The sequence below is a fragment of the Heterodontus francisci genome, chromosome 25 (genome assembly GCF_036365525.1).
Source record: "Heterodontus francisci isolate sHetFra1 chromosome 25, sHetFra1.hap1, whole genome shotgun sequence".
In the NCBI taxonomy this organism is placed as follows: Eukaryota; Metazoa; Chordata; class Chondrichthyes; order Heterodontiformes; family Heterodontidae; genus Heterodontus; species Heterodontus francisci.
The window spans coordinates 46,524,712-46,549,776 of record NC_090395.1 but is presented as its reverse complement, the minus strand read 5'-3'; the positions used below and the strand labels follow the sequence as shown (position 1 = coordinate 46,549,776).

The 25,065-nt window shown below is 45.2% G+C and overlaps 1 protein-coding gene across 1 annotated transcript; it reads right to left on the bottom strand.

Annotated features, from left to right (window-relative positions):
• Positions 1–985: 985 nt before the first annotated feature.
• On the bottom strand, positions 986–24,838 carry uqcc2 (ubiquinol-cytochrome c reductase complex assembly factor 2). Its single transcript, XM_068057692.1, has 4 exons — positions 24,626–24,838; positions 14,046–14,120; positions 13,082–13,151; positions 986–1,222 (listed from the first exon to the last, which is right to left on the bottom strand). The coding sequence occupies exons 1-4, from the start codon at positions 24,761–24,763 to the stop codon at positions 1,122–1,124; spliced, it is 384 nt and encodes a 127-aa protein (XP_067913793.1). The 5' UTR covers positions 24,764–24,838; the 3' UTR covers positions 986–1,121.
• Between the last annotated feature and the right edge of the window lie 227 nt (positions 24,839–25,065).

Below are 25,065 nucleotides of genomic sequence, written 5' to 3'. Positions count from 1 at the left end.
GGTGTGACAGGGCAGATGTGGATAGGATGTTTCCTCTGGCTAGTGAGTCTAGAACCGGGGACAGTCTCAGAATAAGGGGCAGGCTATTTAAGACTGAACGAAGAGGAATTTCTTTACTTAGTGGATGCTAAATCTTTGGAATTCCCTACCCCAGAGGGCTGTGGAAGCTCAATCATTGAGCATGTTCAAGATAGAAATCAATAGATTTCTGGATACTAACGACATCAAGGGGTATGGGGATAGTGGGGAAAAATGGCATAGAAGTAGATGATCAATCATGATCGGTTTGAATGGTGGTGCAAGCTCGACGGGCCGAATGGCATACTCCTACTCCTATATCCTATGTTCCCTGTACACCCTACATATGTAAATTACCCATATCCTATAGCAATGCTAATGACCATCTTTCAAAAAAAGCTGCATATCGCTGTTTAAAAGGAATCGAAGTTACATTATTCACTTAAATGCTTGAAGGCACAGTAGTATTGAAACCAAGGAAATCTCATCCAAATCGTGTCAGCACTGAATTGCATAGGTTTTGATTTTGGACACAGCCTAGAATTTTGCTTGATTATCTTTTGAAGCTGGAAAAAAAACTATCAGCTGCAGCTTGGAGGTTTCAGCTGTGACTAGTTGTCACCTTCAGAAGATTTGAGTGGATTGGGTAGAATCCATGACGGGCAAACTGCAGAATGCTGTGGGGCAGGAGGAAAGAGAAGGTAAAAATGGACATGAGCAATTTTTTTGTTGTTGCACATCTGTTAAAATTCTGAAGTCAAAAATTGTTCCTTTCTATAGTAAGTAAATTGTCACAAAGATTGCTCATCTATGTTTTGTGGCATTTCAGAAGTAATCCTTTACTTGGGGAAATTGGATATTACAACTTATTTTTAAACTTAAACATAATTTGGATTACATTTACATTTTGGAAAATGTGGAAGTGCACATTCAGGTATACTTTAATCAACAAAAATAAAGATTTCAATTTTTTCAATTGAGAGATTTTATTTCCGCCCAACATCCAGTAAGTAAAAAAAAAGTCATGTCTAGAAACTATATTTTTAATATTTAGAAATTGCAGTGAAGATGATCTAAACAGGAATACGAACAAGATGAAACAGTTAGACATATTCCTTGGCGGCATCTTCTGGTTTGCCTGTGAACTTCTCTCGTAGCTTTTTCCACATACCTTTCTTCATTTCTTCCATCTGTTTCATGTTATCTACCAACAAAAAATAGAATAATAAAGACATGCTATCATCTACCAACAAAAAATAGAATAATAATAAAGTGATGCTATCTGGGTATCTCGCGACCCTGCAACACCAAAGTCAACTGTACCCTGGCTGAGATCAGCTAACTCAGTGCAGACCAGGAATTGAGCCAGAGCTCTTCTGCTGTGTACAATCTTACTAACTGAGCCATCAGGGAAGCCTGAATATGACACTTCTTAAATGTGATATTAATTTGGTGTAAAGAAATTAGGATGTACCTATTAAAAGTAGTGCTAGAGAATTTACAGTACATTTCTGCCATTTGAGAAAACTTTCACCAAAAGTATTCAAAGCAATTCAGGTCAAAAACTGCTATTCCTTGAGAATTGTATAGTTAATGCAGATTGTAATATTTGGAGGTTTAGACACTTTGGACACTTTTTTAATAAAAGTGCATCTTCACAAATTATCAAACTTTTCACAAACCTCAATACACCACAAAAACATGCATTAGTCTGGTACTGCATCACAGAATTGTTACAATGCAGGAGGTGGCCATTTGGCCCATTGTGTCTGCACCGGTTCTCCAAATGAGCAATGCAACTAATTCCATTCCCCCACCTTCTCCCCGTAACCCTGCACATTCTTCCTTTTCAAATAACAATCTAAGTTCCATTTGAATGCCTCGATTGAACCTGTCTCCACCACACTCTCAGGCAGTGCATTCCAGATCCTAACCACTCGCTGCATGAAGAAGTTTTTCCTCATGTCAATTTTGCTTCTTTTCCCAGCCAATCACTTTAAATCTGTGCCCCCTCGTTCTCGATCCTTTCATGAGTGGGAACAGTTTTCCCCTATCCACTCTGTCCAGACGCCTCATGATTTTGAATATCTTAATCAAATCTCCTCTCAGCCTTCTCTTCTCCAAGAAAAACAGTCCCAACTTCTCCAATCTACCTTCATAACTGATACCTTATCCCTGGAACCATTCTCGTGAATCCTTTCTGTACTCTCTCCAATGCCTTCACATTTTTCTGAGGTGTGGTGCCCAGAACAGGATGCAATACTCCAGCTGGGGCCAAACTAGTGCCTGTTACGACCAAGGTGGGAGGAGTGCACTGTCTTTTCTATTCCCACTTCTCCACAGGTCACAACATATATTTTAAAAAATGTTTACCCAGTTACTGATTTGGTCAATCATAGAACCATAGAAAAGTTAAAGCACAGAAGGAGGCCATTTGTCCCCTCTAATCCTTCTACCAATCACCTTAAATCTGTGCCAACTGGTAACTGACCTCACTGCTTCAGGAAACAGGTCCTTCCTGTCTATCTAGGCCCCTCATAATTTTGTACATCTCAATTAAGTCACCCCTCAGCCTCCTCTGTTCTAAGCAAAACAACCCCAACCGATCCAATATTTCCTCATAGCTGCAAATTTCAAGCCTGGCAACATTCTTGTAAACCTTCTCTGTACTCTCTCCAGAGCAATTATGTCCTTCCTGTAATGTGGTGACTGAAACTGCACACAATACGTCAGCTGTGGCCTAACCAGCATTATATACAGTTCCAGCATTACATCCTTGCTTTTGTATTCGATACCTTGGCCAATAAAGGAAAGCATTCCATATGCCTTCTTCACTTTATCTACCCGTCCTGCCACCTTCAGGGACCTGAGGACATGCACGCCACTTCTTCTACCCTCTCAATATCCTCCCATTTTTTGTGTATTCCCTTGCTTTGTTTGTCCTCCCCAAATGCATTACCTCAAAGTTCTCCGGATTGAATTCCATTTGCCACTTTTCCACCCACTCAACCAAACCATTGATATCATTCTGGAGTCTACAGCTATCCAGTATCAACTACATGTCCAAATTTTGTGTCATTTGCAAATTTCTCAATCATGCCTCCCACATTTAAGTCCAAATCATTAATATATACCACAAACAGCAAGGGACCCAACACTGAGCCCTGTCGAAAGCCACTGGAAACTGCTTTCCATTCCCAAAAACATCCGACGACCACTAACCTTTGTTTCCTGTCAGTGAGCCAATTTTGGATCCAACTTGCCACATTCCCCTGTATCTCATGGGCTTTCATTTTTCTGACCAGTCTGCCATGTGGGACCTTGTCAAATGCCTTACTAAAATCCATGTAGACCACATCCACCGCACTACCCTCATCAATCCTCCTTGTTAATTCCTCAAAAAAATTCTATCAAGTTAGTAAGACACGATCTACTCTTAACAAATCCATGCTAACTATCCTAGATTAATCCGTGCCTTTCTAAGTGACAGTTTATCCTATCTCTCAGAATTCATTCTAATACTTTTCTCACCACAGAGGTCAGACTGACCAGCCTATAATTATTTGGCCTATTCTTCGCACCTTTTTTAAACAACAGTACAACATTTGCAGACCTCCAATCCTCTGGTACCTCGCCTGTTTCTAGTGAGGATTTGAAGATGATCCTCAGAGCATCCACTATTTCCTCCCTGGCTTCCTTTAACAACCTGGGGTACATTCCACCCAGCCCTGGCGATTTATCCCTCTAGTAGTTGTTCTAATTATGCTTATAAAGAACAAAGAACAAAGAAAATTACAGCACAGGAACAGGCCCTTCGGCCCTCCAAGCCTACGCCGATCCAAATCCTCTATCTAAACCTGTTGCCTATTTTCTAAGGGTCTGTATCTCTTTACTTCCTGCCCATTCATGTATCTGTCTAGATACATCTTAAAAGACGCTATCGTGCCCGTGTCTACCACCTCCGCTGGTAATGCGTTCCATGCACCCACCACCCTCTGCGTAAAGAACTTTCCACGCATATCCCCCCTAAACTTTTCCCCTTTCACTTTGAACTCGTGTCCCCTTGTAATTGAATCCCCCACTCTGGGAAAAAGCTTCTTGCTATCCACCCTGTCTATACCTCTCATGATTTTGTACACCTCAATCAGGTCCCCCCTTAACCTCCGTCTTTCTAATGAAAATAATCCTAATCTACTCAACCTCTCTTCATAGCTAGCGCCCTCCATACCAGGCAACATCCTGGTGAACCTCCTCTGCACCCTCTCCAAAGCATCCACATCCTTTTGGTAATGTGGCGACCAGAACTGCACGCAGTATTCCAAATGTGGCCGAACCAAAGTCCTATACAACTGTAACATGACCTGCCAACTCTTGTACTCAATACCCCGTCCGATGAAGGAAAGCATGCCGTATGCCTTCTTGACCAATCTATTGACCTGCATTGCCACCTTCAGGGAACAATGGACCTGAACACCCAAATCTCTCTGTACATCAATTTTCCCCAGGACTTTTCCATTTATTGTATAGTCCACTCTTGAATTGGATCTTCCAAAATGCATCACCTCGCATTTGCCCTGATTGAACTCCATCTGCCATTTCTCTGCCCAACTCTCCAATCTATCTATATTCTGCTGTATTCTCTGACAGTCCCCTTCACTATCTGCTACTCCACCAATCTTAGTGTCCTCTGCAAACTTGCTAATCAGACCACCTATACTTTCCTCCAAATCATTTATGTATATCACAAACAACAGTGGTCCCAGCACGGATCCCTGTGGAACACCACTGGTCACACGTCTCCATTTTGAGAAACTCCCTTCCACTGCTACTCTCTGTCTCCTGTTGCCCAGCCAGTTCTTTATCCATCTAGCTAGTACACCTTGGACCCCATGCGCCTTCACTTTCTCCATCAGCCTACCATGGGGAACCTTATCAAACGCCTTACTGAAGTCCATGTATACGACATCTACAGCCCTTCCCTCATCAATCAACTTTGTCACTTCCTCAAAGAATTCTATTAAGTTGGTAAGACATGACCTTCCCTGCACAAAACCATGTTGCCTATCACTGATAAGCCCATTTTCTTCCAGATGGGAATAGATCCTATCCCTCAGTATCTTCTCCAGCAGCTTCCCTACCACTGACGTCAGGCTCACCGGTCTATAATTACCTGGATTTTCCCTGCTACCCTTCTTAAGCAAGGGGACAACATTAGCAATTCTCCAGTCCTCCAGGACCTCACCCGTGTTTAAGGATGTTGCAAAGATATCTGTTAAGGCCCCAACTATTTCCTCTCTTGCTTCCCACAGTAACCTGGGATAGATCCCATCCGGACCTGGGGACTTGTCCACCTTAATGCCTTTTAGAATACCCAACACTTCCTCCCTCCTTATGCCGACTTGACCTAGAGTAATCAAACATCTGTCCCTAACCTCAACATCCGTCATGTCCCTCTCCTCGGTGAATACCGATGCAAAGTACTCGTTTAGAATATCACCCATTTTCTCTGATTCCACGCATAACTTTCCTCCTTTGTCCTTGAGTGGGCCAATCCTTTCTCTAGTTACCCTCTTGCTCCTTATATATGAATAAAAGGCTTTGGGATTTTCCTTAACCCTGTTTGCTAAAGATATTTCATGACCCCTTTTAGCCCTCTTAATTCCTCGTTTCAGATTGCGCCTACAATCCCGATATTCTTTCAAAGCTTCGTCTTTCTTCAGCCGCCTAGACCTTATGTGTGCTTCCTTTTTCCTCTTAGCTAGTCTCACAATTTCACCTGTCATCCATGGTTCCCTAATCTTGCCATTTCTACCCCTCATTTTCACAGGAACATGTCTCTCCTGCACGCTAATCAACCTCTCTTTAAAAGCCTCCCACATATCAAAAGTGGATTTACCTTCAAACAGCTGCTCCCAATCTACATTCCCCAGCTCCTGCCGAATTTTGGTATAGTTGGCCTTCCCCCAATTTAGCACTCTTCCTTTTGGACCACTCTCATCTTTGTCCATGAGTATTCTAAAACTTACGGAATTGTGATCACTATTCCCAAAGTAGTCCCCTACTGAAACGTCAACCACCTGGCCCGGCTCATTTCCCAACACCAGGTCCAGTATGGCCCCTTCCCGAGTTGGACTATTTCCATACTGCTCTAGAAAACCCTCCTGGATGCTCCTTACAAATTCTGCTCCATCTAGACCTCTAACATTAAGTGAATCCCAGTCAATGTTGGGAAAATTAAAATCTCCTATCACCACCACCCTGTTGCTCCTACAGCTTTCCATAATCTGTTTACATATTTGTACCTCTATCTCACGCTCGCTGTTGGGAGGCCTGTAGTACAGCCCCAACATTGTTACCGCACCCTTCCTATTTCTGAGTTCTGCCCATATTGCCTCACAGCTCGAGTCCTCCATAGTGCCTTCCTTCAGCACAGCTGTGATATCCTCTTTGACCAGTAATGCAACTCCTCCACCCCTTTTACCTCCCTCTCTATCCCGCCTGAAGCATCGGTATCCTGGGATATTTAGTTGCCAATCGTGCCCTTCCCTCAACCAAGTCTCAGTCATAGCAATAACATCATACTCCCAGGTACTAATCCAAGCCCTAAGTTCATCTGCCTTACCTACTACACTTCTTGCATTAAAACAAATACACCTCAGACCACCAGTCCCTTTGCTTTCATCATCTGCTCCCTGCCTACTCTTTCCCTTAGTCACGCTGACTTCATTATCTAGTTCCTTACAGGCTTTAGTTACTACATCCTTACTCTCCACTGACCTCATTTGGTTCCCATCCCCCTGCCACATTAGTTTAAACCCTCCCCAACCGCATTAGCAAAAGCACCCCCAAGGACATTGGTTCCAGTCCGGCCCAGGTGTAGACCGTCCAATTTGTAATAGTCCCACCTCCCCCAGAACCGGTCCCAATGTCCCAAAAATCTCAACCCCTCCCTCCTGCACCATCTCTCAAGCCACGCATTCATCCTGACTATTCTTTCATTTCTACTCTGACTATCACGTGACACTGGTAGCAATCCTGAGATTACTACCTCTGAAGTCCTACTTTTTAACTTGGCTCCTAACTCCCTAAATTCTGCTTGTAGGACCTCATCCCGTTTTTTACCTATATCATTGGTGCCTATGTGCACAACGACAACTGGCTGTTCACCCTCCCCCTTCAGAATGTTCTGCAGCCGATCTGAGACATCCCTGACCCGTGCACCTGGGAGGCAACATACCATTCGGGAGTCTCGTTTTCGACCACAGAACCGCCTATCTACTCCCCTTATAGTATCTAATATTTCACATATACTCTACTCTTTATCCCAGAATAAAATACATCAATCAGGTTTCTTTAATAAAGAACAAAATTATCAGTTTATCAAACAACACTTATCCAGTAACGAAGCAAAGCATGAACAGACAGATTGAAATATGAAAGTTCCCTTTTTAAATTCCCCACAAACATACACTGAAAAAAAATACAGAAATTCTCTCCGCGGAGGTCTGTTACAAAAAGAAATACTTGGCCAAATACTTGCTAATTCTTGAAGAAAAAAAAGAGAAGATATGGAAGGAAGTCAGTTGTTCTTTTGGGTCTGGCATCCGGGTATACAGAGAAGAGTAACTGGGATCTTTTCTCAAGCAGTTCTTTTCAGATGGCATTGAGAATTAATCTAGCAGGTTTTCTCAGCTTCTCAGGACTGATGCAGCACCAAGGATCTTTGCAGGGTTTCTTCAAAGAGGTAGAGAAAGAGCTGAGCTGGGTGGTTTTTCCCTTGGCAAGTTGATTTCCAACTGTCTTCAAAACAGTTCACACCCCAACTGACTTGAAAACAATATCTTCCCCAAACAGAAAGTCAACCTCCTGACCTCCATAAACCTTGACATGTGGCTTCTCTGTAAACATCTTCCCCAGGTCACCAAGATTTCTGCTGTTTATTGAGCTTAAAGCACATGATTTCCAGCACAGGTTGTTTTCAAACAACATCTCAAGTATCCTTTCAGTGAACTTGGTTAAAAAAAAACACATTGAATCTTTTGAGTTTTAACACAAGTCCTCAAAAAAATTAATTAAAAAAGGAAACACTTTTGTAACATATCTTATACAAGTTTAACATAACCTCCTTGCTTTTGTACTCTATGCCCCTATTAATAAAGCCCAGGATATAGCATGCTTTATTAACTGCACTCTCAACCTGTCCTGCCACCTTCAATAATTTATGCACATATATCCCAGGTCCCTCTGTTCCGCCCTTCAGAATTGTACCCTTTATGTTATATTGTCTCTCCATGATCTTTCTACCAAATGAATAAATTCACATTTTTCCGCATTGAATTTCATCTACCACTTGCAAGAAACCCAGGGGTTAAATGTGAGGAAATACATTTTGTAAGTCTCAGTTAAAGCCACAAAATTGAGTTGGAAAATACAAAATGCAGATGATTCCCAGCAATTAAAGGTTCACTATTACTAGATAATGTGCCAATCAAATCTGTGGAAAATCCTTCTATGCTGAACATAATTAGCGCTGGAATCACCAATTGCACCCAAAGCAGAAAGTCTATCTCCTGGTCTTTTTTTTAAACTGAGGTAAATAGTTTAGTGCAATTATAATTTGCATTAACTATACAATTTTCAAAGAATAGGAGGTCCTTGATATGAACTGCTTGAATATAATTGTGAAACTTTGGCTTACTGCCGTGACTGTCACAAAATACTGTTAAATCCTTTCTAACAAACTCCAGTGTTTTTCATTTTCATAAATGTCAAGATAAAAGACCTATATTCCCATCATTCATCTGATAAATGATTTGAATCAAAGAAATCTTCAAGGCATCTGAATCCACCCTCCTTTGCAATATAATGATAGAAATGCCACAGACAGGGCTAATGCTATCACAATTGCTTTCAAGTGCTGGATGTAGGTTACAGTGGAAGATCAGGAAAACTCCCTGAAGAAATTCTCCCCCCTGAGGTACTCCAATTTCTTTGCAACTTCCTTTATAAGCATATATTCTTCACCAGTTTAGTTATCTATTTGTAAATGTAACAACTTTAGTGGAGATAAAAATTCAAATTCCTAAATATCAGCCAGATTTTGCTTAAAACAATGTCTGAACGGTACATGCTGTTATTAATTTGCACATCAGCTAGCAACATGTAGCAAGAATGAGATACTTTTAAAAAATTCATTCATGGGATGTGGGCGTCGCTGGCCAGGCCAGCATTTATTGCGCATCCCAAATTGCCCCTGAGAAGGTGGTGGTGAGCTGCCTTCTTGAACTGCTGCAGTCCATAGCCTGCGCCGACCATCAAGCATCTGTCCAAACTAATCCCATTTCCCTGCACTTGGCCCATATCCTTGTATGCTATGGCATTTCAAGTGCTCATCCAAATACTTCTTAAATGTCATGAGTGTTCCTGCCTCTACCACCCCTTTAGGCAGTGTGTTCCAGATTCCAATTACCCTTTGGGTGAAAAATGTTTTCCTCAACTCCCCTCTAAACCTCCTACCCCTTACTTTAAATCTATGCCCCCTAGTTACTGACCCCTCCGCTAAGGGAAAAAGTTTCTTCCTATCTATCCCCCTCATAATTTTGTATACCTCAATCAGGTACCCCCTCAGCCTTCTCTGCTCCAAGGAAAAGAACCCCAGCTTGTCCAGTCTCTCCTCATAACTGAAATGCTCCAGCCCAGGCAACATCCTGGTGAATCTCCGCTGCACCCTCTCCATTGCAATCACATCCTTCTTATAGTCTGGTGACCAGAACTGTATACAGTACTCCAGCTGTGGCCTAACCAGCATTTTATACTGTGGGGTAGGTACACCACAGTGCTGTTAGGAAGGGAGTTCCAGGATTTCAAATTGCCATAAGTTGCTGCTTGATTTGCGGCACTCTGCCATTAGCTCTACAAAAATAGCATCTCGTGTTTAACCTCCCTGTGATTTTCAGGAAGTTGCTGCATTTGAACATTAATTGTCCATTAAACTTAAGACCATAATTGACATCACAACTACCCTTTTAATGACATGATAATTGCAAATTACTGCCAATCAACCTCTCTGGCCCATGAATTAAACAATTATAATTATGAAGTCTCATTCCTTCAAGTTGTGAATTGTGCTAGGAGTGTTAGGTACTTCTATATTTTCTGTTAAGTACCATTTTTGTGAACTCGTGTATTTTAGATTTATGGACATTGTTTTATTTGGGAAAACTGAAAAGGAATCCATGGATTTTTTGTTTTACTGGGGTCAATGAAGGGACATTGAGAGGTCTTGTTTGAAAACAACATTTGCTGCAATTCACCTGTCTTCAGATAAATACCCAGCAGGGGGCTTTTTGACCTGGGTAAGATGTTTACAGAGAAGTGACAGGTCAAAATTTATAGGGGCCAGGAGGCTTGACTCAAGATGTTGTTTTTGGTTTCACCTTGGACAGCGAATTGGCGTGTGGAGTGTTTTGAAAGGAGGTTTTAAAAACCAGCCAAGGGAACAGTCACCCCAGCTCAGCTTTTTCCATCTCTTTGAAAAACTCTGTGAAGAGAGAGCACGTGTGCGAGACAGAGGCTAGGCTTGTTTAAGATGGGACTTAATTTTTCACCTGTCGCTAAAGATTTACAGCAGTTCGAGTGTCAGGGATATTGTTAGTCCTGAGATTTGTTGGGCGAATGATTTGTATCTTTGTATTTTGAGAAAACGCATGAGACTGTTGTTCCTCTCTTGCCATTTGCCTCTTGCAGTCAGTACAAAGCCGAAGTATTTGAGCTTAGAGCCTCCCGTCAATTCCTTGATCTCATCTCCCAGGTGTTGATATTTCTGCCTTTTCTCTTCCCATGCCATTTCCAACGCCTTATTGTCATCATTGTGACAGTGACATCTACCATGGCTGTATCGTCGTCTTTCTTGAATAAGATATCAGGTTTCCATAGGCAACTGTCCTTGGCCATGCTCTAGGTATGTTGTCCAGCCGTACTTGGCGACACATTGTTCTAACTGGTCGAGTATCTTGCTGTGGCGTTATATTCGTGCAGCAAATATTTAGCGACAGGTGAAAAACTAAGTCCCATCTTTCGAGCTGGTGATGATTCAGACTGAGCCCCGGTATCCTGTGACCGGGAAAGTTGTATCGCACAGGTGGCACAGTGGTGGAAAAAAAAAGTATAAAAATAAAGTGGTGCATGGTTTAGTTTAATGGTGGCGGCAATGTAAACATAAATACAAATAGTAATGGCAGCGAATAGAAACACGAAACACATCAGATGATGTCATGCAGGGCAGGTCTTTCGACCACTAACCAGGTTGACACCGGGCTTCATGCTTCTCTTAATGCGGCACAAAATCTACTAGTGCGGTGTAACAGGCTTGGTATCCGGGTAACTTGGAAGGTTCAGTGACAAAGTATACCTAACCCCAGCCTCCCCCTCCCTCTGACAAAAGAGCCCTGTTTCTTTTGTGGTCACTCCTGGAGGTCGTTGTTAGGGGACGGCCACTTAAAGCCCCAGCAGTGGCACCCAAGTGCTTGGGTGCAATGGTTTGATGTCACATCTGAAAGACTGTACCTCCGACAGTGCGGTACTCCTTTGGTACTACACTGGAGCGTCAACCTTGATATTTGTGCCTGAGCCTTGAAGTGGGACTTGAACCCAGAATCTTGCAATTTAGAGGTGCGAGTGCTATCAACTGAGCCACGGCTGACACCGTTAATAATTCTAACTAATGGAGCAGGCTACATTATGTCTCTGTCCAGTAAAACCTGGCCCAATGTTAACATTCCTGATTATCTGGGCTTTCTTTATACTTAAAGGCCGCCAATGGATGTACCAAAAGAATTTTAATTTCACTCAATGTTCATTCAGACTTGCATTTCCTACTTTTCTTCGCGCTGAATATAATTTTAGCAGTACTTTGCTTTTTTGCACTCTCCAATCTTCCTCCTTTCTGGTTACTTTCAGTTGTTTAACTCATTTCTTCATCAATGCCAACTTTCCTACTTAATCGTGAAATCTAGGTTGATACTCTTGCTCAATTTATTTGTACTCTCCACTGCTATTCCTTAAATGTTCAATTTTGTGTTATTTCTTCTGACACTGGCCCAAACACTTATTTTTTTTCCTTTTATTAGATTAAAAACATGCTTTCCTGAAATCCGGTACTTCTTGTATTACTCCCTCAACATCTTTTCTGGAGCCATGCCACAATGAATCTAATGGCATCACTGGCACTAACATAATCTGCAATCTAAATCTAGCTGTGAAATAACAGATCAAACAGGCACTTGATATTACATTTTAGAAGTGTACTGGGAAGTGCTGCAGCATGAGCTCCATGAATTTGTCATCAATTTTTAAAATGTCTGTGCCATCATTTTCACCCTCATCTCAGAAAACTAAAATTATGTGCAAATAATACTCCCTTACCCTCATGCACTTTCCTCCATTTCTTAAATAATATCAATTTATTTCGTTTTCTATAGAGAAGTAAAATAATTTCAAACATTTCCAGTGGTGCACTTGTTTCACCGAGATTCATCTTCACTCTCCCTGGTGGAAATGATAAAGGCATAGAAATTAATTGATGCTGCATTTTACAGGTGTAAAATGGACACCGAGGCATCCAATTTAGTGGGCAGTGAAGGTGTGCACATTCCATGTTCGAAGTGCAGCACACTTCATATTGGTAAAGACTCCAGTCTCAGCACTCAGCACCCATGGCTGAAACACACATTAGGCCATTTGCATATGCAAACAGGGGACCTAACATATACATGAAGCCTCCTTCCCAAAATTGGGATGCCGTAAATGCAACAGCATCAGGACTGCTGCATTCAGGATAACAATATCCACATACAGCCTAACCAGCAGTCCTTTTTCACCACCAAAATACCCAACTGCATGTGTACCCAGGTGCTTCAGAGCCAAAAATGGGCTGCATGAATTTCTACCCATAAACTTTTCAATTAGTCATATCCTCTTTCACACAATGTGGAAATAAAAGTGGACAATATTGGTACTAGTTTGCTTTGATATTACAATGGATGCTAAAGTCTGAAGTGATTACCTGTTGCAAGAACCATTCGGCATTCTTCCACTGTTACACCAGTAAAACTCGTATTTCTGAGACGAGGAAACTGAAATGAAATAAATTGTTACACTTCAGATAAATTTGTTTAGACAACCTTCTTGCAGTCTGCTGACATTCTGGCATTTATGGGAACAATCAGATTAGGTAATATTTCAAAGTATTTTCAAGAATAATTCTCCAATAATAGAAAGAATTCAATTTTAATGTTTTGCCTGTGCACAGAGAGGAATTTCAATAAAAGATTGGAGGGGTAAAGAATTTGATAATTACAGCCTGTAATCAAATTTCTTGTCAATCCAATCAAACTTAATTTGTACTCGCACAATTGCTGGAATTGAATTATTTCAGAAATAATTATAAATAGGTTTGTATTAGTATTCTCTGAAATCCTATTCTCTGCCACACCTTGGAAATTTCCTATTAAACTTTATTCAAGATTATATTAGTATGTAGATACTCTAGCATAGTTAATTATGTATCAGATATTTACAGCTGATTTCAATGCACACTTGGCATGGTTTGTCATTGGTGGGTTCTTCCTGTTGGCAAATTTCTCCATTACAGAACTTTAGGATGTTTATATGCCACTTTGTACAATGGCTACACTTTCAATCAATTCAACCACCAAGGTAAGGTAAAACTACATATATCCTATCATGTTACAAAACTTAGAAATACTTTGTTTCCAAAAATAAAATGCTTAAGAAATTGATCTGTTTTGGCCAGATTTGAAGGTTCTGAAATGTAGCTGTTTTATTGGGTTTTAGCAACTATTTTTTTATTTTGGTCATCGAGTTTTGAATATCCCCTCTAGCTGTTCTCCTTATCCTCGCTCCAATTACTTCAATAATAGCCTATCTCTATCTAAATCAGCTTCTGAGGTTGAATTCCTAACTTCTGCAAATACAAGGGGAGGACTAAGAAGTCAAAGCGCCAGTACCTTGTTTTTGTAATAAGCAGAATGGATTCTGGCTAAACTTTCATACATCCGGTCACATTTCTCTGGATCTGCAATCTGAACACAGCATGTTTAAGCAAACAGTAAAAAGCAAAAATTATATAAAAGCCAACAGTGGTACACATATCCTATGGAAACTCTGGGCCCAATATTTACTGGGAGGTAGGGAGGGAAGAAATCCAGAAGCCTTTTAATTTTTTTTTAAAACCAGGTTTCCCACCCAAGTGCCAACCTGACTGTCAGGTTGCCTGCCTGTTGTGCTGGAAAGCCTGCAGCACAGGGACAGAGGGAGAGATCGCTGGTCGAGGGGGAAGGAGATTGTGGAGGTGAGGGAAGATGGAGGGTGGTCAGAGACCATGAGGGTCAAATTTGAAACTACTAAATTCAATGAGGTACAATCATTAATTCAGGGTGCATTATTAACTTTGTAATTTCAAACATGCATGCCAATTCAGGTCCCTCACAAAGTCAAGATTATCTCTTTCCTAAATTATTAATTTAACTAACAGCATTGCCCATTTAGTAACACTCTAAGCAAAGTCACAAACAGCAGGCTGAACTCCTTCTCAAGGACTGCAGGTTCAACCCCTAAGGATTCATCCCTGGGCCCTCCTCTTCCTCAAATATATGCTGCCCTTTGCATCTACATCTGGAGACATGGAATCAGCTGCCATGTGTATGTTGATGACAACCAAATATATCTCCGCACCACCTCTCCCTCTTGATCCCGAAGCTACCTCTGTGCTGTCAAGACTGCATGCTAGACATTCAGTCTTCAATGTGTCACAATTTCCCTCAGCAAAATATTGAGAAGGCCAACGCTATCATTTTTGGCCCTTGTCATGAAGTTCATACCCTAGCCACCAATTCCATCTCTGTCCGACCACTGCCTTGGGCTTAACCAAACTGTTCTGACCTAGAGCTGAGTTTCCAACTCCATATTATGCACGTTACAAAGAGTGTCTACTTCCACCTCTAACACTGCCTGCCTGCCTCCACCTCTATCCCAGCCCATAAACTGCTGAAACCCTCATCCATGCCTTTGTCAGCTCAAGACTCAATTATTCCAATGTTCTCCTAGTTGGCCTCCCAATCTTCACCCTCCATAAACTTCAGTTCATCCAAAACTCTGCTGCCCATGTCCTATCCTTCACTAGGTGCCAGTCACCCAACACACCCGTCCTCACCGATCCACATTTGCTCTCGGTCCCCCAACATCTCAAATTTAAATTATCAACATCATGCTTAAATCCTTTCACCAACCCGCCCCTCTCCATCTCTAACTTTCAAAGGTCCGACAACCTCCCACTCTCTATTCCTCTGACTCCATTCTTGTGCAATCCTCCCTTCCCTTCAACTCATCACTGCCTTCCATGCCTTCAGTGGCTTAGGCCCCACACTCACTCCATTAACCTATCCTGCTCCCTCTCTTCCTTTAAGATCTCAGTATTGCTCTGAAATGTCAGCCTAGATTTGTTAGCAGAAGTATTCATGCTTAAACTGTCAACCTTCTGCTAATTCTGTATTTCATTTATGTTTATCTGTTAATTCTTTTAAACTCAGAATCAGCTTTCATTTATATCTTTACCTAGTTTTTTAGTGACTTCTCCTAATATCTCCTTGTTTCCATGTTCATTTCTTTAATTATGCTTCAGAAAAACATCCCAAATTGCTTCACTAAGTACATAAGAAATAGGAGCAGTAGGCCACACAACCCAGAAGCCTGCTGTGCCAGTTAATAAGATCATGAATGATCTTCTACCTCAACTCCACTTTCCTGCCCGATCCCCATATCCCTGATTCCCTTAGAGTTCAAAACTATTGATATCAGCCTTGAATATTTTCAAAACTAAAGCCCTCTGGGTTAGAGAATTCACAACCCTGACTGAAGAAGAAATTCCTCATCTTGGTCCAAAATGGCTGTCCCCTGAGATTGTCCCCTAGTTCTAGACTCTCCAGCCAGGGGAAACAAGCTCCATAAATGGAATACAGAATTAGAAGGTTGACAGTTTAAGCATGAATACTTCTGCTAACAAATCTAGGCTGACATTTCAGAGCAATACTGAAGAATTGCTGCTCTGTCAGAAGGACCATCCTTCAGATGAAATATTAACTGGTCTGCCTGTTCTGGTGATTAAGGTGGATTTTTAAAATTCCACAGCTGTCCTTAAGAAAAAGCAGATGTATACATAATGTCCTGGCAAATATTGCCAACATAACCACCACCTCAAACAGACTAACTGGTCATCCATCTCATTGCTGCATTGGGATTTAAAATATGTAAGATGCAATATAAATGTAAGTCTATCTTTCTTTCCCTTAACACTTAGTGTGCATCAATATTGCTATATTGTTTGTATCCACTGACAAGGCAATATTTATTGCCCATCCCTGGTTACCTGAGGACAACAAGTCAACCACCAACTGGAGCCACATATTGCCAGACCAGATAGGGGTCACATGTCTCTCCCTGAAGGACATTTTTTTAATAAGCTGGTCCACTAAAGACAATCTGACAGCTCCCAATAATTTTTTTTCTGGTACCAGCCTGTAGGTTACCAAATTTCTGTATTCAAGTTCATAACATGGCATGATTGGAGTTTCTCAAACACCCTCTGTTGTTTGTCATATATATTAATGACTTGGATGTGAATGTAGGGGGCATGATTAGTAAGTTGGCAGATGACACCAAAATTGGTGGTATAGTGGACAGTGAAGAAGGTTGTCTCAGGTTACAACAGGATATAGATCAACTGGGAAAGTGGGCAAGGGATTGGCAAATGGAATTTAACACAGACAAGTGCGAAGTGATGCATTTTGGGAAGTTAAACCAGGGCAGGACATATACAATGAATGGCAGGGCGCTGGGTAGCGTTGTTGAGCAGAGAGACCTTGGGGTACAAGTATAGTTCCCTGAAAGGGGCCACACAGGTAGACAGGGTGGTGAAGAAGCTGTACGGCATGCTTGTCTTCATCGGCCGAGGCATTGAGTACAAGAGTTGGGACGTCATGTTACAGTTGTACATAACATTGGTTAGGCCGCATTTGGAGTACTGTGTGCAGTTCTGGTCGCTGCACTACAGGAAAGATGTGATTAAGCTAGAGAGGGTGCAGAAAAGATTCACAAGGATGTTGCCTGGTTTGGAAGGCTTGAGTTATAAAGAGAGTTTGGATAGGCTGGGTCTGTTTTCCCTAGAGCGAAGGAGGCTGAGAGGGGACATGATAGAGGTATATAAAATTATGAGAGATAAGGTAGGTAGCCAGAGTCTGTTTGCCATGGTAGGGGTGACTAAAACTAGAGGGCATAGATTTAAGGTGAGAGGGAGGAGGTTTAAAGGGATCAAAGGGGTAAATTTTTCACACAAAGAATAGTGGGTATCTGGAATGAGCTGCCAGAGGAGGTGGTGGAGGCAGGAACAGTCGCAACATTTAATAGACATCTGGTCAGGTACTTGAATGAGCAAGGCATAGAGGGATATGGAATTAATGCAGGCAGGTGGGATTAGTATAGATAGGCATTATAGTTGGCATGGATGCGGTGGGCCGAAGGGCCTGTTTGTATGCTGTACAACCAATTCTGTCAGATTGTATGACCAATTCTCACTAGGCTACTATAAACTCCAACAATTGCATGCAGTTAGTTAAGATGGCTGAGCAATAAAGTGCAATTCTTCATAAGCTATGAAGTCTCTTCTACTTTGTTAACAACAGATCCCAATAATAAACACAATATGGTGTCAGAATTCAAAGTCTTTCAGTGAATTTACCATCATGTTTTAAAGGGAGATACAGGAAAAACACATTTGTAATTAAAAAAGCCTGCTTCCTACAGCTCCATTTGATTTTCTACTAAATTCTCTGAAGTGATCAAATACAGATCCTGTACTTAGGCTTTATCCTGTGCTGTGTATCAGTTGAAAAGTAATTTAAAATGGCAAATTAAAATGTTAGACAGTGGTAATACAGCTACTGTACAATTTTATAAATCTATTATTCAAAATGTATAATTACAAAAAAACTGGAGATGGCAGGTAACCTATCAAGCAATTGGAAAACAGTTTTAAGAAAATTTATGGAAATTACATCTTGCGACACAAACAAATGAAGTCAGAACTGCTACGCTAACTATAAGTATCGGCTGAAAAGGACTGAAAATAAGCTCAGTTTGAGATAGATGGACAAAAGGTCAATATAGAGGCTGTTATTGGCAGGATTGAACAATTTTGTGTCAAACTCATGAAACCTACTGAATACTATATATTTAGCAATAAAAATTGGGCCGAAGAAACAGCAGTTGTATGTAGCTGGTCTCTATATACTTGCCCCACCCCAACATGCCCCCCCAAAGAGTCCCATAGCTAAGGGAATCAGACACAATAGTTATTGGGATACAGAATAATGGATACTAATAAAAGTACTGTGAAGAAACTTTTACAAGAACCAGGGTTGACATTGAAAGCTTACATTGACATTTGTATAACGAGTAAATTGACAGCAAAGCAACTGAAAGAAATAATTATGCAAGAAACATGCAATTTTAGCAAGGGAAAAGATGACTTCTGATGTGAGGCCCAAGAAACTTTGAAATACTCCTGAAAAACATTGTAAACATTGTGGAAAATGTCTTGCCAAAAACAAGCAAGTCTGTTCTGCTTGAGATCAGAAACATAACACATGGGGAGAGCAGAATCATTTCTTTGCCAATGACAGGACTTTGGGTTTTGGCTCGAGACCCCGAAGTTGGGGTCAATTGGGGGTCCTAACCCCGCATTGTGGGGAACAGTCACCTGGCAGCAATTTTCCCTGGATTAGCCAATTAGTGGCCAGAGAGAGCACTCGCCATCCAATTAAGGGCAGGCTCTCGAAGCTGGGGAGCCAATAGGAAGCCCTCCAACATGGAAGGAGCTGCAGTCTGCTTCAGGTAAGGGAGAGTTTGTCTCCATCTTGAGGCACTCTCTCAGCAACTATAACATTTTTCAATTAAAAAATGGCAGCAACAACAGCTGGGCCACCATTGTGGAGGGGAATTTCCCCTCTACATGGTGGCCTGTGGCCACAGCTGTGGACAGGTAGACGGGGAGGGCCTCAAAGCCTACTTGGAGCAATGCCACCCCCCCCCCCTCCCCTGTCTGCCGTCAGGAGGCCACCTCCAAGCAGCTGGCCTGTTCCCAACCCTAAAGGGGACCCACAGGCCGAATGGAAAATTCCAGTCAGCCTCTGATAATTGCCCTTTTACTCAACTTGGTTGGGTACCCACCACATACTGGAAATATGACTCAGGGGCAGGCTGGTGCTGGCAAATTTTCATGTCCACCTGCCTCCATACCTGTCCCCATATGGGCACAAAAATTCTTCCCAAAGCTCAGAAATTGGAACAAAGGCAAATGGCATAAAAACTTCCTGGCAGCAGTCACTTCACTGGTGATCAAAAGCATATGCTTATATATTAATTCGAGTCAGGCACGAACTCGATGGGTCAAATGGCGTCCTTCTATGTCATAATGACACTTTGACTCTTAAGTCCACTTAATTGATTTGTCGAACACAATTGTTACGCACCTTGAACTATGGATGATGTTCTGCCTGAACTAACAAAAGCAAAATTATTCATGGCTGCAAAAACAAAGAATGGGTTTTGATATGTTGGTGAAGAATCAAGTATACTAGCACTATTTCCACTGGGGCAGAAGTAGCTGAGAAATGTAAGAGGTGTATTGATTGGGTGAATTTGGAAAGACCATTTCCTCTGGTCAGGCAGTTAGTGACAAGGAATCATCAAGTTAAAAATGTCACTAAAAGAATGAGGTAGATGGCTGAGGAGGAACTTGCAGAGGAAGATACAGGGTTGAGGAGAGAGAACATGGCATTATGATTAGTTTTGGATTGTTCTAGCCAACAGCCAGCACAGACATTGCGCCAAAAAGCATTTTTGTGCTGTAAACATCAACACTACAGGCTCAAACTATGTGACAAGGAACAAGCAGAGTATCCTAAAAGGAGTGGTATAGTAATGTGAAAAATGCAACTTTGTGTGAGCTGTTAATACATGGATGTTACACTCAAGAATTCTTTTATCATTGTTGTTGATGTTTTTAGTTTGTTTTTTGATTTATGGGGAATATCAATAGTGCTGAAACTTGGTATCCATAAACATAAACAAGAACAGGCATTTATAGCAACATTTAGATCCTGAAAGTTTCAAAATATTTCAGAAACAATGAATTATTGTTGAAGTACAGTTACTATTGTTATGCAGGCAAATGCAGCAATTAATTTGCATAAACTCCCATAAATGATAAATGAGATAAATGACCAGATCACCTGCTTCAGTGGCATTGGTATTTGTATGATTGACATTGAAGTAAGCAGTGCAGATGGGTGAATGGTTACTTTAGTTCCCAATGAAGAATCCTACAGTGTTAGTTATTGTCCTGTGCGGTAACAAAAGAGCAGTTTAGATCCTGTACCTCACGTACTGTATTGAAAGAAACTTATCTTTATTGCACTTCATGTAAAATTTGAACTATGTAAAGTACTTTTTACACATTTTTGAAATTAAAAGTTTAGATTCTGTCCAGTTGGGCTGAGTCTGATTGGCTTCCTTATGCCCCTTGACCAAGTGGTGCGAGTCCAACTCCCCGGCCCCCTGCTCGCCAGCCCTCAGCTCCTCTCTCTTGCTGGAAGCCGCCCCCAGCTTCCCCTCTCTCCCTGCCCCCCTCCCTTCTCTCTCACTGCACACCCCCACCACACTGCCCCCTTCCCCCCTCACACTGTGCACCCCTCCCCTCTCTCACTGCCCCCCGCTCTGGTGCCTCCTCGGGCATTTCTCCTGTTGCTGGGGTTACCTGGGTACTCTCCCCCACCCCTCCCTCCCATCCCATCTCATCTCTCACTGCCCCCTCTCCCCCCCGATCCCATCTCATCTCTCACTGCCCCCTCTCCCCCCCCACCTCCCATCTCTCTGCCCCCTCTCCCCCCCCCCAACCTCCCATCTCTGCCCCCTCTCCCCCCCCCCCAACCTCCCATCTCTCTGCCCCCTCTCCCCCCCCCCCAACCTCCCATCTCTCTGCCCCCTCTCCCCCCCCCCCAACCTCCCATCTCTCTGCCCCCTCTCCCCACCCCCCCCAACCTCCCATCTCTCTGCCCCCTCTCCCCCCCCCCACCTCCCATCTCTCTGCCCCCTCTCCCCCCCCCCCCCACAACCTCCCATCTCTCTGCCCCCTCTCCCCCCCCCAACCTCCCATCTCTCTGCCCCCTCTCCCCCCCCCATCTCTCTGCCCCCTCTCCCCCCCCCATCTCTCTGCCCCCTCTCCCCCCCCCCCATCTCTCTGCCCCCTCTCCTCCCCCCCCATCTCTCTGCCCCCTCTCCCCCCCCCATCTCTCTGCCCCCTCTCCCCCCCCCCATCTCACTGCCCCCTCTCCCCCCCCATCTCTCTGCCCCCTCTCCCCCCCCCATCTCTCTGCCCCCTCTCCCCCCCCCATCTCTCTGCCCCCTCTCCCCCCCCCATCTCTCTGCCCCCTCTCCCCCCCCCCATCTCTCTGCCCCCTCTCCACCCCCCATCTCTCTGCCCCCTCTCCCCCCCCCATCTCTCTGCCCCCTCTCCCCCCCCCCATCTCTCTGCCCCCTCTCCCCCCCCCCATCTCTCTGCCCCCTCTCCACCCCCCCATCTCTCTGCCCCCTCTCCACCCCCCCCATCTCTCTGCCCCCTCTCCCCCCCCCCATCTCTCTGCCCCCTCTCCCCCCCCCATCTCTCTGCCCCCTCTCCCCCCCCCATCTCTCTGCCCCCTCTCCCCCCCCCATCTCTCTGCCCCCTCTCCCCCCCCCCCATCTCTCTGCCCCCTCTCCCCCCCCCCCATCTCTCTGCCCCCTCTCCCCCTCTCACACTTCCCACCTCTCCCTCCCCCCTCTCTCTCACTGCCCTCCTTCCCCCCTTCCTCCCTCCCATCTCTCCCACTGCCCTCCTTCCCCCCCATCTCTCCCTCCCCCCTCCCTCTCTCTCACTGCCCTCCTTCCCCCCTCCCTCTCTCTCACTGCCCTCCTTCCCCCCTCCCTCTCTCTCACTGCCCTCCTCCCCTTCCCTCCCTCTCACACCCCCCTCCCTCTCTCTCACTGCCCTCCTTCCCCCCTCCCTCTCTCTCACTGCCCTCCTTCCCCCCTCCCTCTCTCTCACTGCCCTCCTCCCCTTCCCTCCCTCTCACACCCCCCTCCCCTCACTACCCTGCTCCCCCTTCCACTCTCTCTTTGCCCCCTCTCACTAGCTCCTCGCTTCTCTCACTGCCCCCTCTCCCCTTCGCATCTCTCACTACCCCCTCTCCCACTGCCCAATCTCCTCCCCTCCCCCTCGCATCTCTCACTACCTTTATTACGAGAGGAATTGAAAAGAAAAGTAAGGATGTGATGCTTCAGTTATACAGGGCGTTGGTAAGACCACATCTCAAATACTGTGCGCGGTTTTGGTCTCCTTATTTTAAAGGCAGGATGTAAATGCGTTGGAAGTTGTTCAGAGAAGGTTTACTAGATTGATACCTGGAAGGAGTGGGTTGTCTTAAAAGGAAAGGTTGGACAGACTGGGCTTATTTTCACTGGAGTTTAGAAGAGTAAGGGGAGACTTGTTTGAAGTATATAAGATCCTGAATGGTCTTGACAAGGTGGATGTGGAAAGGATGTTTCCTCTTGTGGGTGAATCCCAAACGAGGGAGCACTGTTTTGACATTAAGGGTCACCCTTTTAGGACAAAGACGAGGAGAATTTTTTTCTTTGAGGGTTGTGCGACTTTGGAACTCAATGCCTCATTAGGTGATGGAGGCGGGACATGGAATATTTTTAATGCGGAAGGAGATAGATTCTTGTAGACAAGGGAATCAAAGGTTATCAGAGGTAGATGGGAGTGTGGAATTCGAGACGCAAACAGGTCAGGCATTATCTTATTGAATGGCAGTGCCGACTCGAGGGGCTGAATGGCCTACTTCTATTCCTAATTCGTATGTTTGTACCCCTTCTCCTACTGCCCCCTCTCCTCCCCCTGCCCCCTCTCCTCCCCTCCCCCCAACCCCTTTCTCACTGCCCCCTCTCCCCCATCCTCCTCACATCTCATTGCCCCTCCTCTCTCCCCCATCTCTCACTGCCCCCTCTCCTCCCCTCCCCTTTCTCATTGCCACCTCCCCCCCCTCTCTGTGCCCTCCTTCCCTCTCTGTCTGACCCCTCTCCTCTCCTCTTCTCCCCCACCCATCTGTCGCTGCCCTCTCTCCCCCCACCCCCCCATCTCTCGCTGGCCCCTCTCTCTCCCCCCTCCCCCTTTCTCGCTGCCCCTTTCCCGCTCAGCCACCTCTCCCCCTTCCCATCTCTCACTGCCCCCTCTCCTCCCTTTTCTCACTGCCCCTTCCCATCTCTCACTGCCCCCTCTCCTCTCCCCTCCCCTCTCTCACTGCCCCCTCTCCCCTCCCCTCTCATCTCTCACTGCCCCCTCTCCCCTCCCCTCTCATCTCTCACTGCCGCCTCTCCCCTCCCCTCTCATCTCTCACTGCCGCCTCTCCCCTCCCCTCTCTCTCACTGCCGCCTCTCCCCTCCCCTCTCCCTCACTGCCCCCCCTCCCCTCTCCCTCACTGCCCCCTCTCCCCTCCCCTCTCTCTCACTGCCCCCTCTCCCCTCCCCTCTCCCTCACTGCCCCCTCTCCCCTCCCCTCTCTCTCACTGCCCCCTCTCCCCTCCCCTCTCTCTCACTGCCCCCTCTCCCCTCCCCTCCCTCTCACTGCCCCCTCTCCCCTCCCCTCCCTCTCACTGCCCCCTCTCCTCTCCCCTCTCTCTCACTGCCCCCTCTCCCCTCCCCTCTCCCTCACTGCCCCCTCTCCCCTCCCCTCTCCCTCACTACCCCCTCTCCCCTCCCCTCTCTCTCACTGCCCCCTCTCCCCTCCCCTCTCTCTCACTGCCCCCTCTCCCCTCCCCTCTCTCTCACTGCCCCCTCTCCCCTCCCCTCCCCTCTCTCTCACTGCCCCCTCTCCCCTCCCCTCCCCTCTCTCTCACTGCCCCCTCTCCCCTCTCTCTCACTGCCCCCTCTCCCATCTCTCACTGCCCCCTCTCCCCTCCCCTCCCCTCTCTCTCACTGCCCCCTCTCCCCGCTCTCTCACTGCCGCCTCTCCCCTCTCTCTCACTGCCCCCTCTCCCCGCTCTCTCACTGCCCCCTCTCCCATCTCTCACTGCCCCCTCTCCCCGCTCTCTCACTGCCCCCTCTCCCCGCTCTCTCACTGCCGCCTCTCCCCTCCCTCTCACTGCCCCCTCTCCCCTCCCCCTCACTGCCCCCTCTCCCCTCCCCCTCACTGCCCCCTCTCCCCTCTCTCTCACTGCCCCCTCTCCCCTCTCTCTCACTGCCCCCTCTCCCCTCTCTCTCACTGCCCCCTCTCCCCTCCCCTCTCTCTCACTGCCCCCTCTCCCCTCCCCTCTCTCTCACTGCCCCCTCTCCCCTCCCCTCTCTCTCACTGCCCCCTCTCCCCTCCCCTCTCTCTCACTGCCCCCTCTCCCCTCCGCTCTGGTGCCTCCTCTGGCGTTTCTCCTGTTGCTGGGGTTACCTGGGTACTCTCCCCTTCCCGGAAACCTTGAGCCACCCGCTGCCGAATGAAAGCGCCAAGATCGCGGCCCTTCTTGGTCTGATCGAGGGGCCACTCCTCGCAGAGTCTGAGAAACCGCCGGTACCGCGTCGCTGCCATATTCACGCACAGTGGCAAATTTACCGGGAACCGGCACCGATCACTCAATAATAAATAAAACAAAATGGCGGCAACGGTTGTGCGCATGTGCAGTACACGGCGGCCTGACGTGCGCAGCTGCTCGGCGCTGTCAGCTGTCAATCAAAATTATGGCTGTTCAGCGCCTCTCAGCAACTGGTCGCAATTGCACTTCTGTAATTTGTGTTGTTTTGGAATCATTTGCTTTGGTGTAAGTACATGCGAGTTTGACCATGGTCACTTTCAAAATTAGATGCAAAGTTTTTTCAGTCAGATACAATTAG

Coding starts and splice junctions, on each gene's coding strand:
- uqcc2 (XM_068057692.1), bottom strand. CDS start 24,763: ATGGCAGCGACGCGGTACCGGCGGTTTCTCAGACTCTGCGAGGAGTGG. Junction 13,152..14,045: donor CTGCTTATTACAAAAACAAG/GTACTGGCGCTT, acceptor ATTTCATTTCAG/TTTCCTCGTCTCAGAAATAC. Junction 1,223..13,081: donor CCGAATGGTTCTTGCAACAG/GTAATCACTTCA, acceptor TTTTGTTGGTAG/ATAACATGAAACAGATGGAA.